The sequence below is a fragment of the Papaver somniferum genome, chromosome 8, assembly GCF_003573695.1.
Source record: "Papaver somniferum cultivar HN1 chromosome 8, ASM357369v1, whole genome shotgun sequence".
NCBI lineage: Eukaryota > Viridiplantae > Streptophyta > Magnoliopsida > Ranunculales > Papaveraceae > Papaver > Papaver somniferum.
The window spans coordinates 167,837,186-167,853,792 of NC_039365.1; the positions used below are offsets into that span (position 1 = coordinate 167,837,186).

The window sequence follows — 16,607 nt, forward strand, 5'->3', positions numbered from 1 at the left end:
CAAAATCTTTAATAGTATCCTCAGGTTAAACCGGATGCCGGAAGAGTGGCGAAGAAACGTCATTGTTCCGATCTTTAAGAACAAAGGGGATATCCAGAACGGTACAAACTACAGGGGTATGAAACTAATGATCCACACAATGAACCTTTGGGAACGTGTCATTGATCACCGGCTTCGAGGTGAAACTAGCGTAACGAAAAACCAATTTGGTTTTATGCCTGGAAGATCGACGACGGAAGCGATTTTCCTGGTTAGACAATTGATGGAACGCTACAGGGAAAAAAAGCGTGACTTGCGCATCGTATTTATTGACCTTGAGAAAGAATATGACAAAGTTCCATGCAAGGTAATGTGATGGGCACTCCAACAAAAAAGGGTATCCCCAAAGTACATAACCCTAATCAATGATATGTATGAGGGAGCAGTCACAGGTATCCGGACGTGCGATGAAGTACCGAACGACTTCCCTATCAAGATAGTACTACGCCAGGGACCTACCTTGAGTCCTTACTTATTTGCGCTAGTAATGGACCAAGTTACGAAGGATATACAGGGTGAAATTCCATGGTGTATGCTCGTCGCAGACGATGTGGAATTGGGGAATCAAAGATAGAGATAGATGAGAAACTAGAGTGGTGGCGGCAACTCTGGAATCGAAGGGCTTCAGAATTAGTAGGACTAAGACGGCATATTTTACCAAGGAAATAATCCTTCCATTATCTGGGATCTGTGATCCAGAGTGATGGTGATATCAGCAAGGACATCCGGCACGTAACCCAGGTAAGGTGGGAAAAATGGAGATTGGCAACGGGAGTCTTGTGTCCGTAAGGTCCCAGCTAAACTAAAAGGAAAGTTCTATAAAACGACGACCCGACATGCGATGCTGTACGAAGCATAATTTTGGGCGACAAGAATCCCACACATCAGATAAATTGATGCAACAGAGATGTGGATGCTGGGGTGGGCTTGTGGACACACAAGGCATGACAAAATCAGAAATAAGTGTATTCGCAACAAGCTTAGGGTAGCACCAATCGAGGGTATGCTCATCCAACATCGGCTGCGTTGGTTTGGGAATCTCCAACGAAGACCACCAGATGCCCCAGTTTGCTTAGAACACATCCAACGTGCAGAAGGAAGGATGAAGCGCAGAGGCCGTTTGAAACTGACCTGGGATGAAGCCATTATACGAGATTTGATTGGAAGGGGCTTGGAGAAAGAGTTGGTGCTTGACAGAAATGCGTGGAGAGAAACAATCCACGTGATGACCGAGGTATGTGAACTGACCATATTATCTTTTGATTGTCTCTTTCACAAGATGAAGGAGAATCTCGAAGCTGGCCCTTTACGACCTCAACAGACGAAACCTAGAGAAAGAGCTGACAATCGACGGAATTGCTTGAGGTATATACACGAGGTACGTGATCCGACCATATTACTTTCGATTACCGCTCTAGTACGAATATGTGAATCGCGAACATGTAAACCACCATGGCAGAATTATGAAGGGGGACTCCTCCCGAAGCTCTGCAACTCTCAAGATTGTGAAGGGGGAACTAACCCTATAACCCTGCAGCCGGGACAAAGAGTAAGTAGATGCATTGTTTTAATGGTTATGAATGTGTAATCCCATTGAAATGATGACTACTGCACCCTATGTACCGAAAACGAACAAGACACGGAATGTGTCAAAGATTTTTCTTGTCTTTGGACAAGTTGTGTCTAGGCCAGAAGACGACGTAAAACTTTTTGTAACACTTTTATGGGATGATTCTTTACGAGATAGTCCCTAACTAACCCTGGATTTGTTTCGGGAAAAATGGCTTTTAGTTCTGGTTATGGGGAAGAAATACATGGAATATAAGGCGATCTCTAATAACCTGAGAAAAGACATACGTGCCGAAAAGTATATACCTAAGACTTTTCTTATTATCAACCGGAAAAAATCAACTACCTGCCAATTATAGCACAGTCTCAAATAAAAATGGGATAGCTAGCTTAGCTGGTCATCTCCGTTCTTCAAAGGTTTGATGCGTTCCACGAGGTCCCAGGTTCGAGTTCTTGATGGCACAATATTGCAGAATTTGACATGAACAGTAGAGTTAGCTTTCCCCCCTTACGGCATAATCAACCCTCTATCTGCTTCGGCTGCTTCCTCATGAGGCTCGCTGGTAGGCTATCATGACAACCTATTTAACTAATATAGTATGTAGTACACTGTTGGAGCTTAACTTATTAGGTTTCCGGCTAGTTTCTTGTAATAATACTAATAAACAAAAATTATTTGCTAGTTATAAGAAAAATCTACAAATGTTAGACTTACATCCTATCGAAAACTTTCGAATTATTTTTAGGTCATAATCATTAATTTTAATTCTCTAACTAAAGTATAATGTTTATCCTAAGTTAACTAAACCAAATAATTCTCTAACTAAAGTATAATGTATATCTTAACTTAAATAAACTAAATAATTCTCCAACAAAAGTATAATGTATATCTTAACTAGGATATACGGCACGAGCATTGGTTAATTGTCGTCATGAGTATTACCGGTTAATGTGATGTTATTAACTCATTTGGTGTTTCCTCCTACGATATTTCATGTGAAATGTATTTGTTTTTATATTTTTTGTAGGTGTGGTTGACAATTTTTAGTGAAGATAACATATCCAACTACTGAACTTCTTTTTTTTTTTTTTTCTTTTTTTTTGTAAAAGAGGTCGTTAAATTCTTGATCGCCAAACCATTATCGTCCCCATCTTTTCTTCAGTTACCTCCTCTCTGGCATCAAATTGGTATCTGGACATAGTTAATAGAACAGGAGGAAGTGGCGTTAGACTATCAGTCATTACGTTGATTTTGGCGTAGAAGACGGAGGATTATTGGATCTTTTGGAAGACCTGCAAATCGCAATGGTGTCGAGAACAAAGAAGTGCAACACAAAAATGCATCACTCATTCGTTTGCTATGGCGTCTTTGTGACATCTATCTGGAAGTGTAAAAACTTGGCTAAACAAAAAGAATTATCCTAACTAATCGTAGTTCATATCAGCCACCAAAGTAGTCTGTCATCTCTCTTTTTTCCTTGGTTTTAATTACAAAATTTATGTCATTCCCCAATAAAAAGGGCCTTCTTAAGATTGTAAAATTTGAAACACCGAATACGTGAGTTTTCAAATGTGACGTGTTGTTACGAACAATAGAAAAACCTAAACCTCACTGGCTCACTCAATTCCATGGAGTAAACTTCTCATATTCAATTATGTTCGATACTATAACAGAACTTTGTGAAACAGAATGTAAAACCGCTAATGGTTTCACCATTCTATACCCAATTCCCTTGAAAATGATAAGCTTGTCGACGTACTAAAAGACATAGTTGATGTGTCAACAAAATTTTTCAAATAATTCTTGTTGAGGCCTCTTTTAGAGAAAACATACGTTAAGAGAGAACATAATATATTCGCATCGACATAATTCTCTTTACATGCACATCATGGCTTACATGTGATTAAGAAAACAAATTTCAAAGCTACGATATACGTATAAGAGATTATTCTCAAAGCTAAGATACATGTCTGAGCAATTGTTTACAATATATAGGAGTTCAACATACTTTGTACACCTTCGAGAATTGTACCTTTTATGAAAGGGTATACATCCATGTATACATGTAGTCATGTACAACTTTCCTTAAGGCCCATCCATGATAAGAGCAAGAGTCTCATCATAATCCTCATCTCATATCCTAAATATCCAAGTCACGGAGGCTGATATTGTGTTAATCCAAAATCACCATTACATACTCGAAAATGTCCATTTTTTTCCAATGCACATGCAATAACCCCGTATTTTATTGTTATTGGAATATGATGTTTGTTCTTACAATATATCCTGTCAAATCATGAATGCTTATCAGTTTTCTATAAGAGGACATACCCATTTTATGTAGTTAAAATCAGCTTGAAGAAAGACTAAATGCATACTGGATAATGTCATAAAATACTTTGAAGTTCCAGCTAGATCAACAACCTGGAAGTGGATCCATAACTTACCAAGTATGGCTCACCCGTTCAAAGGAATGGAATCTGAGTACAACATCTGCAAGATTACCTAGAAAGAATCAAGAGAGAGATTGAATTAGTTCAATTCTTCTAAACTTGAATACAATAAGAGAAAGAGGTTTAGGTCTGGACTTGAAATTTATATTCATTTCACGTCAATATTTGGGGGGTTGTGGCGGTTGTGATAGAGAGAAGAAAATATGAAAATATAGCTTAAGCAATATTTTATATGAGAAGATCCATTTCTACTCTGTTTCCACGCAGCAAACGAATAGAGAAACAAAAAGAATCTATGGCTAATCACCAGAAAGTAATTTAACCATGCCAGTCAACATATCAATCCATGGAAGAACTATCACATGTCTCTTTGAAGATGAAGACGAATTGAATCATAAAAACCAATAAAACAAAAAAGACTGTTCTAGACTCATTTGCCTCAATTGTGGTTCAAACCCAGAAGACAATGCAAAATGCAAGGGAAGCAATAAAAACCATAATCGCGTGATAAAATTTCAATGAGACCATTTACATTGAATAATAGCAGTCATTTTAGTGACGGACTGATATATTATTCGAATTTTTTAAGTGGAGGTCGAGTATTTATTCCCCAATGGGCGTATACGAAAAACTACTATAGGATGACATTTCTAGCAAAATTGCAGGTAAAATAAAATCTATTACTATTGTGATAAACCATTTACTGAGTGTCACTTACTTGTTTGTGTTCTCTTTTTCTTCTTTTACCACAGTTTGTCAGCCATTTTCTTCCTCATGATTTTCACCCTCAGCACTCTTTTGGCCTCTTTTCTTTTCTGTCTTTTGCTTCACCTCGCCATTATCTCGATCAACAGGGTAACCCTGCACATAAATATTCCACCAGCCTAATTATTTTCAGTAGGTACAGAGAGTTCAAAAATAGGAGTACTACCATATGCAACAACAAAGAGATTACAAAAATACCGCTGAAGACAAAAACGTGTCAGGACATGTTAATGATGACATAAAAGTAAATTTGAAATCCTAATTTGAACAGATCGGGTCTCACTTGTTGTCTGGCTGCTTTTTTCTTGGGGTTCATTTCAACAGGATCCTGGTCCATATTTTCAGTCTTTGCATTCATATCCTCACCTCATTGTATCAAATCGCCAAGCATCATCCTGTCACAAAAAGTAGACATGTCAGAACAGTGACATTGATAATAACTTACAGTTGACAATTTGTAGGTGTCCACCACCAGGATTCGTATTATCATTTGGATTTGTGGCCAATCCCATAAAGGGAGTTCTGGCAACATCTTCAATATCTTCAGTGATATACAAAAACATGTATCTCACCCTAACTTAAGATCCACAAATTGCAAAGGCAGGGAGTTAAACAACAGGGAGTAATAAATGATACACGAAAGCACATAAAAGACTCGTAATCATGAATGCAAAACACAACCAAGCAGTGAAACTATCCCACTAAACCTTACATAATCATGAAAATATTGGATAAACTCATCGAGGGTAAAAGGTCAAAGCTCAAGAACGTTCACAAAAGTAATTAGATATCCTAAAACCCGCACAAAACCCACAAAAACTTACTTTACTCGAGAAAGTAGCTACCAAGTCAGTTAGAAGAAAACAATGCCCGTAGATAAACCAAAAGGCATGTGACTGTTTCTGCTAAAGATCACTACAAATAGTAATTTTAAGAAAAAAAATTGGGAAAAAAATATGCAAATCAATTTTCACCAGGACATACCATGAGATGGTTCCGTAAAGCATTTTTATTCTTATGTATAAGATACTCTCTTTTTAGTGATCTATTGAGTTGTTTTGAACCTTCAAAACACACCATAATCACTATTATGAACAACAAAGAATTAAAGAATCCTACTTCACTTTAAAACCAAACAAAAGAACACTTCACCGGGAATTAAACAAGAAAAAACTGAAAACATGGTCATGAAATATCAGCAAGCATTTTTGAAAATTCAACAAATTTCGAATCTAACCCGAAAATTTCATAATCCACATAACGAAATTCTCAATGTTATATCACCAATCTAAATCATGGATCAAGATAGTTGGCTGGTTCATACAATTCAACCTAAAAAGAATCTAGTGTTCCAGGAAAAAAAGTTCGGTTCGTCCCGTTTACCTGCAAAAAGGTTGAAAGAAGTGAATTGCATATAATGATTAGTTACTATTCATCCACGGGATAAAAGAATTATACACAAAACTGCGATTTCATTTTGAAAAAATACAATATCTTAATACACTCTTAAGATTTTATTACCACTGTTTGTCAAATTTATGGTTAAAGATCAAAATGAGATCCAAACTAATGTAAACACGTAATGGAAAACACATAATGAAGAACGAACAAAGAAAAACTAACCATTTTATATAAATCCCCATAAAGAGATAACAAAAATTATGTATTGAATACCTTATCTGAAACCCTCATAACAATTGACAATCCTGGAGATGAAAATCGATCTCAAATCGACGAACGCCAAACCTTCTTCTATACAATCAAAATTCATTCATCTAATGATCAATCAATAAATTGAACTTGAGCAAAAAAAAAAAAAAAAAAAAAGGAAAGGAAATTCTTCACCTCGAGGACAGATTGCTTTGGCCTCCTACAAAAACAACCTTGAGAATAGAATCGCAATTGGCAGGTCTGAACAACCCGAGCTCTGGTGAAATCCCAGTGGTACAGTAGAAATATTGTATGAAATTGGAGAAGAAAGTCTATGAGATGGTCTAAATAGGAAGGAGAAGAGAAACGCTTGTCCCTGAATCATGTCTTGACTCTTGATTTACATTAATTGCTATGGAGAAGAAAAACGCTTGAAGAAGCATATGAGTCAAAAGAGTAAAGACGAAATTGGTTGACTAAGATTTACTACCCAATATGTTGGAATGGTAAGATCGGTAGCTCAATCTGACCGTCCTTTATGCACTTAAATTGTAGACCTCAATCCATTGGGTAAAAAGAACTTGTCTGTTTTTATCGAGTCCATCCGGACCGTCTTTTATATGTCCAAACTGCAGAGAACTGTCGCTGTAGGAAAACACCATTGTCCCTTATAATATAGATTTAGCTAAACTAAATATAGTTAACCACTGCCTAGTTCGAAGGATTTATTGAGGGATACCCGAAGTAATCGGGGATATTTCATTGTTTATGCCGGCATGGTTTTGTATTTTCGGTATTGAGAAATCATGCCAATATGAATAGTAAAATATCCCCCAATTATTTCTGATATATCCCAATTAAACATTCCTAATTATTGACAGATTAGTTTTTTTTTTAATCGCCATTTTAGATAATAAAGAACGCGCAATTAGAGGATATCAAAACTAATTGGGGGATAAAGGAAAAAGACAAAAACTGGATCCAAATACCAAATCAGGGTCACCCCTTATCTAATTATTTTTATAATTCATAATCTACGCCTCACTAATTAGGTTTAATGGTTAATTAAAATTAGTAAAAATCTTAAGTATTTGGGGGATAGAATAGTGTGTATTTTTATTTGTGTTTGGGTGAGTGAGGTGAGGGTAGAAGGAGGAGAAAAAATATTTGAGAGGGAATTTTTTTTTGTGAAAATGGAGGATGATTGTGAAGAGAGAATTGCTGCTAAGAGGTTGGAAATTTGATTTTTTTTCTTTGAATCCACCATTTTTGCAGCTGAAAAAGCTCGGTGCCGGCATAGTATTCAACCAAAAAACCATGCCGGCATTTGTTGGAAATTTTTATAAATGTCTGCCACTACGCAGAGTTTTCGTCTAGGGGGAAACACCTCCTAGCAGAGTGCGAGACAACGTCTCGTAGAAATGTTTTCTGGTTTTCAGTCCACTGCCGGCACAGTTTCATAATTATCGAGCATGCCAGTACTGCTACCGGCATGGTATGATGCTTAAATTTCTATGCCGACACATGATGTAAAGTATCCAGAAACTTGTTTTTTTTCCACTTGAATACCGACATTGATAGATTTCTATCGAGCATGCCGGCATTAAGTTACAGCGTGCCGGCACCATTTTCCGGCATGGTCTTCATCAATTCCGGCATGATGTTCATCATTTCCGGCAATGTAAATTTTATTTCCGGCATGGTCTTCATCACTACCGGCATGGTCTTCATCACTGCCGACATGGTCTTCATCACTTCCGGCATGGTCTTCATCACTTCCGGCATGGTCTTCATCACTTCCGAATGTTAAAAAAAAATCGTTTTCAAAGTGAGGAGCTGGAAGAGAATTTGAAAGGGAGTGGGGAAAATCTAGAATTTGAAAGGGAGTGGAGAATATTTAGGTTTCAAAACCCCAATCCTAAAATAGATTAATAAGAGGTGAAGATGGAAATGGGGATATATATTTTTTTTTTTATTTTAAGCTTTTTAATTTTTTTTTTTGAGGGAAGGGTGTTTTAATATTTTCGCCCAAAAAAACACCCGTTAGCAGACACCTTTGGTTGGGGAAAATAATTCATATCCCCGGTTAGTTTTGATATCTGCCGATTGTGGATTCATAATAAATGGATTATTAAATTTACTGGGAAATAACCCATTGTCTTATTTGTTTTTGGAGTACCCAATTTCGCCAAAGAGGTATTGATGCTTTTTCTCTTTTTAATTGTGCATCTCCTTTTAGAATTCGAGTCCAACAAAAACTCTCTTTTCTAAAATCCGATTCCAGTAAAGAACAGGAAATTGCGCACTAGCATAAATACATCGATCCTCGTTCGAAGATTTTACAAACTTCTCCAGTGTTGCTCCTCTCTCTTTAGCCGTTTAGACTCTTTAGGGTTTAGCAACAAAAATTGTGCACCTCCTTGTAAATTCGAGTCCAACAAAAAATCTCCTTTTCTGGAATCCGATTCCAGTAAAGAACAGGAAATTACACACTACTATGAATACATCGATCGGCATTCAGAAAAAAAAAACAAACAAAAATACTTCTCCAGTGTTTCCTCCTCTACCTTCAGCCATATAGATTCGTTAGGGTTCAGCAAGAAAAAAAAGATGGAGGGTTTAATCGGTTTAGTAAACAGAATACAAAGAGCTTGTACTGTTCTTGGGGATTACGGTGGTGATAACGCTTTACCAACACTTTGGGAAGCTCTTCCTTCTGTTGTTGTTGTTGGCGGACAAAGTTCTGGAAAATCGTCAGTTCTCGAGAGCATTGTTGGACGTGATTTTCTACCAAGAGGATCTGGGGTTGTTACGCGAAGGCCATTAGTTTTGCAGCTACACAAAATCGACGATGAAACCGAGTATGCAGAATTTCTTCATATACCTAACAAGAGGTTCACCGACTTTGCCATGGTGCGAAAAGAAATCCAAGACGAAACTGATAGAATTGCAGGGAAATCTAATAAGATATCATCTGTTCCTATTCATCTTAGTATTTACTCCCAGAATGTTGTGAATTTGACCATGATAGATCTACCTGGTCTCACTAAGGTTGCCATAGATGGACAACCACAATCCGTTGTCCAAGATATTGAAAACATGGTTTGGTCATACGTAGAGAAGCCGAACAGTATCATACTAGCAATATCTCCAGCAAATCAGGATATAGCAACATCTGATGCTATCAAGCTCGCTAAAGAAGTTGATCCACAAGGTGAGAGAACGTTCGGTGTGTTGACCAAGCTGGATTTAATGGACAAGGGAACAGATGCAGTCGAAGTTCTCGAAGGACGAGCGTATCGGCTGAAGCATCCTTGGGTTGGAGTTGTGAACCGTTCTCAAGCTGATATTAATAGTAATGTTGATATGATTGTTGCACGACGTAAAGAGCGTGAATATTTTGCAACTAGTGCTGATTATGGACATCTAATGCATAAGATGGGTTCAGAATATCTTGCGAAACTACTCTCAAAGCACTTGGAGTCTTTTATCAGAATGCGGATACCAAGTATTGCATCATTGATTAACAAATCTATGGAGGAACTTGAACGGGAGATGAACCAGCTTGGTAGGCCTGTTGCTGATGCAGGTGCGCAGTTGTTCACCATCTTAGAACTTTGCCGTGCGTTTGACCGTGTCTTGAAAGAGCATCTGGATGGAGGGAGACCTGGTGGAGATCGGATATACGGAGTATTCGACAATCAGCTTCCTGCTGCACTGAAGAAGCTTCCGTTCGATCAGCATCTCTCCTTGGAAAATGTGAAGAAAGTTGTTTCGCAGGCAGATGGTTATCAACCCCATCTGGTTGCTCCTGAGCTAGGTTACAGGCGTCTCATTGAAGAGGCTCTCAGTTATTTTAGAGGGCCAGCTAAAGCATCTGCAGATGCTATACATAACATACTAAAGGACCTTGTCAGACTTTCAATTGGAGAAACGCATGAGTTGAGGCGTTTCCCAAGACTTCAATCTGAAATAGCTGCCGCATCATATGAAGCCTTGGAAAGGTTCCGCGAGGAGGGTAGGAAGACAACCTTGCGACTGGTGGATATGGAGTCTTCCTATCTGTCTGTGGATTTCTTTAGGAGACTTCCTCAAGACGTGGAGAAGGTGGAGAACCCAGCTGCGTCCGCTAAGGATAGGTACACAGAGGGTCACTATAGGAGGATAGGATCAAATGTCCTCTCATACGTGAGAATGGTGTCTGATACTCTAAAGAACAATATCCCAAAAGCAGTTGTTCATTGTCAAGTAAGGGAGGCGAAGATGTGTTTACTTAATCACTTCTATACACAATTGGGCAAAAAAGAGGGTAACCAGCTAGCAGAACTGCTGAATGAAGACCCTGCTTTGGCGGAAAGGAGGCACCAGTGTGCCAAGAGGCTTGAACTATATAAGTCGGCAAGGGACGAGATGGATTCCATGGCATGGGCACGATGAGATCATGTTAGGGAATTATAGTTTTGGATTATCTATTTTTATTTTTTATTTCTTAGTATTTTTTTATTTTTATGTCAGTTGTCATGTCAATATCAGTATTCAGAGATTGTTTAACATATGCATCAGTAATTTTGATTCTAAGATATACAAATTGCTGTTCTGAAAGGTAGTGGGAATACTGAAAAAAAGATGTTTTCAATTCCCTATCCATACTGATACAAAAGTACAAACGCACTTTCTTAGCTTCAACATTAACAGCCATGTTGGCCGCACCAGTGAAGACAGTTGCTTTGAAGAGTTCCGATGTTCCATTGCATAAGCAGGCAGTATCTTGGCGAAGGCAGTTGACTACTGCAACAAATACGCAGATTTGGAATGGAATGATTCTGGCTCTGAATTCCCTTTAAGATAAAGGGATTATTAGATGGACTCATAGAAAAAGTGGAGTGATTTGTATTTAACTTTCAAAACAATTTCGCCCCCGAACAAGTGATTTGTGTGGAGCAGCAGGCGATTACAGATTTAGTGCATAGGATTTTTATGTTTTTGTCATTCAGTTTTAGTGCCAGAACGGGCCAGGGGCCCAACAAGGATTTTTCCGTTCCTTTTTTCTCTTTTCTACTGCTAGGTTTCCTCCCCCGGTGTATGAATGTAAACTTTTTTTTTATAATAATCAGCTAATAACAAAGTCAGCTTTCTGGGTAACTTTTTAGATTCACATTTTACAATTCGTCTTTCATGAGTAAATGAAACCAAAGCTACTTGCAACAAAATGAAGAGTAAATGGCATGTGCACCAGAATGCCCAACAAAGCTACATCACATATACAGTGCTAAAATCAAGTCGAACATCATTACTACATGATTCGGTTTAATTTGAGCTAGAAAATCAGTCGACTGAGAACAGAACAAAAGGCACCAAAATGTATTACAACAGCAATGAATGGTGCATTTCCTACCATATTGGCTTTGGGTTTTAACATAGTGTAGGATTTTAAGATCGCCAACAGGCTACAATACTGTTACCAGTCGCACATAATTCATAAATGCATTTTGTCAAAAACAGTTAAAATTAATCAGAGACGGATCTCATCTGAACTATGCAACAATCATCACTTCAATCCTCCTCCAACATCAAATTCATTCACAACTAAAATTTGAACAGTAACCAAATCCAAAATTACAAAACTAATCGATTGATTAAAAGAGGCTTCATAGAGAAGATTAGATTTATCAACATATAATAGATTCAGCCATATGCTTGTCTATAATTTCTTTAATCATAAGCCACTTCTGAAATTTTTTAAACAAGTATAAATCAATACCCTAAATCAAATCAAATACTTGAAAAACAATGAAACCAAATAGTAACAAAGCAGAAAGAGAATTGGGGATTCAACTCAGAATATGGGTGGTGATATTTAGAGTGGTCGGCAAGGCCATGATTAACACCCATTACGACGAACGAGACCATTACAATATCGTCATTGTCAAAACCCCGGTTTATTTCTATCGACCGAGAAAAAAGAAAACCTTAAAAATTTGAAGAACAAAATTACAAACCCTAACTTCTTTTAGAAACCCTAACTGAGAGACGGTGAGAAAGCAAACATGATTGATATTGGTGGCCTCTCCGAAGAGTGTTATTTTTATAGGGTAAACAGATAGGATGGCCGGGCCTGTATGAGTTACGTTAACTTAGTCACGGGATTCTATCAGGGAACTTTAGATCATGGAGACATGTACACAAGGAAAAATGGAACTTGAGTGGTCGTGATTGAGATTGAGGGTTGGTTTAGCCAACATTACATATGTGAATATAAATCATAATTTATTTATTTTATTTTTTTTCTGAAGCATGAAATTTATTAACTACTAAGGGACTATTATGTTAGGGTTGATAATATTTGAGGATTTATCAAATACATTGGTAAGCCACCGATCCATATCATGATATAGGAGGAGAATATTGATTGTCAAACGGGAGAGGATGTTGGAACCGAAGGTCGAAACGCCTTCGGTCAATGCTTTTCACAGAAAAAATTGTAATTTTGGTGGACACAAGTTTATTTGGAGGTAAAGGTGTCCGATGCAGGTGATTGAAGATGCTAGTCAAGTCTGTGTATCTTGTTGCTAGTCAGGGTAGAATTAAAGGTACCTTTGGATCAGCGCCGCTAGATGACTTCCTGCAACAGTTTGGCATTTTTCTACGTGGAATATCCGGTGCTTCTGAGGAACTCAATTACTAAGGAATATATGGTATTCTGAGAGCCCGAGATCAAAGAAAATGATATGGTTATCGCATGCGCAGATTTGGATTTGATGCAACAAATAATGATCAAAGTGGTAAAATTATTACAAAATTGGTTTAAAAGACCAAAATCAACAATTCCTGGGTGAAAGGGACATATTTGGACAAATGACCCATTTTCCGTAAAATTATTTGAACGTTTTTTTGATTCCCCTGTGAAGTGTGAGGTCAAAGTTTTAGGAACCACCATGTCATGGAGGCGGATTCAATGCCAAGACAAATTTCTTCTTGAGTGCAGACAATTTAATACAGATACGGTATTTGTGGAAGGATCAATATATTAGTGCAATGGCACATGCATTTTTTTTCGGACGTTGCATCCGAGAGGTTCAAATTGATTCCGACCCCTGATATGAAGCAACTGCGCCTAAAGTTTGTTAGAGCATTGCTTGTTCGAACTCACAAGTGTTGTTATCTCAAGATTGTTGTCAAAACTATATCTTGATTTCTAGTATACATTTAGTCAGGTCTACATATGTCAATGCGTTCTACCGTTTGAAGGCGAAGATCAACATGAGCTTTGGAAAACTTCAACATCAAAAGATAAGTGAAGACCGAATTTTTCACCTTCCTATCTATGAGACATTGTCGCATGACTAAATTAGACAGTACATGCATAACAGAAATTTCGAGTCAAGTTTATCATGAATAGTGTTCTCGAAATATGACCATTTATGCTTAAAGAACACTTGTTCATACTCGATGAATTTGGTTAAGAACAACTTATTTTTCATGACTTAAATTATCATTCAAGATTTAATCATTTGAAAATAGCCTGGAACAGTGATATGTGTCATTAATGTTATTCAGGAATGTTTCGAATTGTTTATTAGAGAGATATATAACTATTGTTAATATGGATACAGAACAGTACGCATACCAGTTCACATACTAGGAGACCTGTTATAAGTCCGGAGCCACTATGCACGTATCGGCATAGCTATAGTTTGGCAACGACTTTGTGGTACGCATATCGGGTATCCATACCACTAAAATTCTATGAATCGTAAACCATGAACGGTAAGCATACCAAATATGCAAATCGGAAATGATCTGTTGGTTTTAATACCAAAAACGGTACGCATACCCGGTATGCAAACCATAAAAGATTTGTGAGTTCCTAAACTCGGTTTTTATCTTAAGGGTATCCACACCTGATACACGTTCCATGACAGAGTCGTTCACGAACAAGTACAATACACGTATTTACCATGTCGAATATTTTTCAAATGCATCAGAATTATTTTTATGAGATAATCGGCTTTTGAACAAATCTAGACATTTTTTGATCATATGTGTGATTCATGGAAAAATATTAAAGTATTATATGAAAATGGTTAAGCATGTAGTTCGAATGCATCGTAACGTCGGTGAAAACGATCTCAAGTTCTTTAGTTTCTGCATCATAACAAGTCGGTCCTTTCTTCGAATGCATATTGGATTAATTGGAAATTTTGGATTATAAAATACAATCCAGATTAATAGTGTATGACTTGACATATGGAGTTTTCATGTCAGCGTTGTCTTTTTGCATCATCATATATCCATCAGTCCATGAGTCATGCAGTGTTTCACAAAACAAAGATTCGTATACTCCCCCATTTCTAAAAAATAGGTTTGTTTTGTTTTCACAAAAATTAAGAAAGCTAATCATTATAGCCACTTTTTCATGTTTCTTCCTAATCTATCCTTTGGTCTCCACTTATTTGATATTAGAGAAGAGAGAGAACGAACTGGTCCCCTTTTTGTATTAAGAGAAAAAAGGGAGAGAGGTAAGTGGTCCCCTCTATGGATATATTCGTAAAATCATAACGTTTGACTTTCCATATATGGAAACATGCCTATTTTTTTGACATACCCAAATAAGGAAACAAGCCTATTTTTTAGAAACGGAGGGAGTACATACATTATGATGTAATCGTACATGTCCTCTATTTAAGTTTTGGTGTCAAAATAACTTTGAATATCTCAGTTGAAACATCAAAAACACAAAATACTTTGGTTACCCACCGATAGATGAATCCTCCTACATTTTTTTGTAAAATCTGAAAAACAAAGTTTGTACTACATTAATCTGCATTTGTCTTTGGTGTTCATCTAAGTGCTATTGAAAAACACCAAAGGTATTTTTGAATGTTGGATACATATGTCATTTCATGTATCCCTAGCTAGCTAGGGAAGGGCATTAAATGTCTTGAGTAAAGAGATTACTCGCCTCAATACATACTGTTTTGTTTGTGTAATTGTTTGTTCAATTATTCTTTTTCTCTCCTTCTTTAATTTTCAATTCAAAGATCATCAAATCATCTTTACAAGTTTGTTAAGAATTGTGGTTTACTAATCCTGATTTGGAATCAGTGATTTGGTAAAGTAATAATACGATTTGAATCATAGTTAGGTGAATTGGTAACAAGATTTCCATCATTTTATCAGTTGGCTGATTATTAGTCGTTGACAATTGAAATGTCCCTCTCCAGGTTATAAGATGCACTTCTTAGATTGCAGGTCTTAAAATATAATTTTTTTTCACTAAATTTAGAAATAATTCTTTTTTGTATGTGCAATAAATTTTTTTCATTCCGCTCCATAACTCGTTTGATTCAAGATTATTTGATAACATTTTTCATTTTTCTAAAAAGGCCTTGAAGGTGAAACTTCTTTCCTCGAATGAGTTCTTTTTTCTTTTAATCTAATTTTTTGAGCAAGTGAAAACAACAACAATACTTAGAGGTGAATCTATGAAGCATCACCATTTCAGTTTCCAATTTTTAATTGTATTGTTTTTTTTACGAGTTTCTTATGTGGATCAGAATTATATAATTACTAAGGGATTGTTATGTTGATTTTGTCTAACAAAATGACCTAGCTCGTCAATGGTGGGAATCCACCAAATAACCGAAATTATACAACTCCTCCTTGGATGACCATCATGTTGAATTAATTTGCCTTATTAAGTAAGACCCAGTGGAGAAAAATTTGTATGAAGGAAAAAGAGCACAAATATCAACCAGAATTTGATTTAAAAACACAAAAGAAAAGAAAAGAAAAGAAAAAATGTTAAGTTATTTTATTATTTATATACAACCAAACTAACGATACACATAAGTATTCGTATTTGGTTGATCTCGTATAAACTCCGATCTAAACAAGAACGAAAAATAACAAACCCCCTCCCCCAACCCCACCAAAAAAATAAATAGAACTAGGTTTTTCATTAAAATACTATTAAAGAAAAATAAAATAAAATAAAAAACTGATTGATAAAAGAAAATATCAATCATTATTAATAGCTTAGCTTAGTGATAAGAGCCACGTTCCTGATGACGTGTTGTGAAACTAGAATTAGAGAAGAAGCGAACACAAAATATGGATAAGAGGTAGAG

At 36.6% G+C, this 16,607-nt stretch overlaps 1 protein-coding gene and 1 non-coding gene across 2 annotated transcripts; one reads left to right on the plus strand and one right to left on the minus strand.

Annotated features, from left to right (window-relative positions):
• Positions 1-9,087: 9,087 nt before the first annotated feature.
• LOC113301642 (dynamin-related protein 1E-like) lies at positions 9,088-10,914 on the plus strand. Its single transcript, XM_026550431.1, has one exon. The coding sequence runs from the start codon at positions 9,088-9,090 to the stop codon at positions 10,912-10,914; it is 1,827 nt and encodes a 608-aa protein (XP_026406216.1).
• A 1,395-nt stretch (positions 10,915-12,309) lies between these two features.
• LOC113307305 lies at positions 12,310-12,406 on the minus strand. Its single transcript, XR_003339095.1, has one exon. It is a non-coding gene; the product is annotated as a small nucleolar RNA Z43 (small nucleolar RNA).
• Between the last annotated feature and the right edge of the window lie 4,201 nt (positions 12,407-16,607).

Coding starts and splice junctions, on each gene's coding strand:
- LOC113301642 (XM_026550431.1), top strand. CDS start 9,088: ATGGAGGGTTTAATCGGTTTAGTAAACAGAATACAAAGAGCTTGTACT.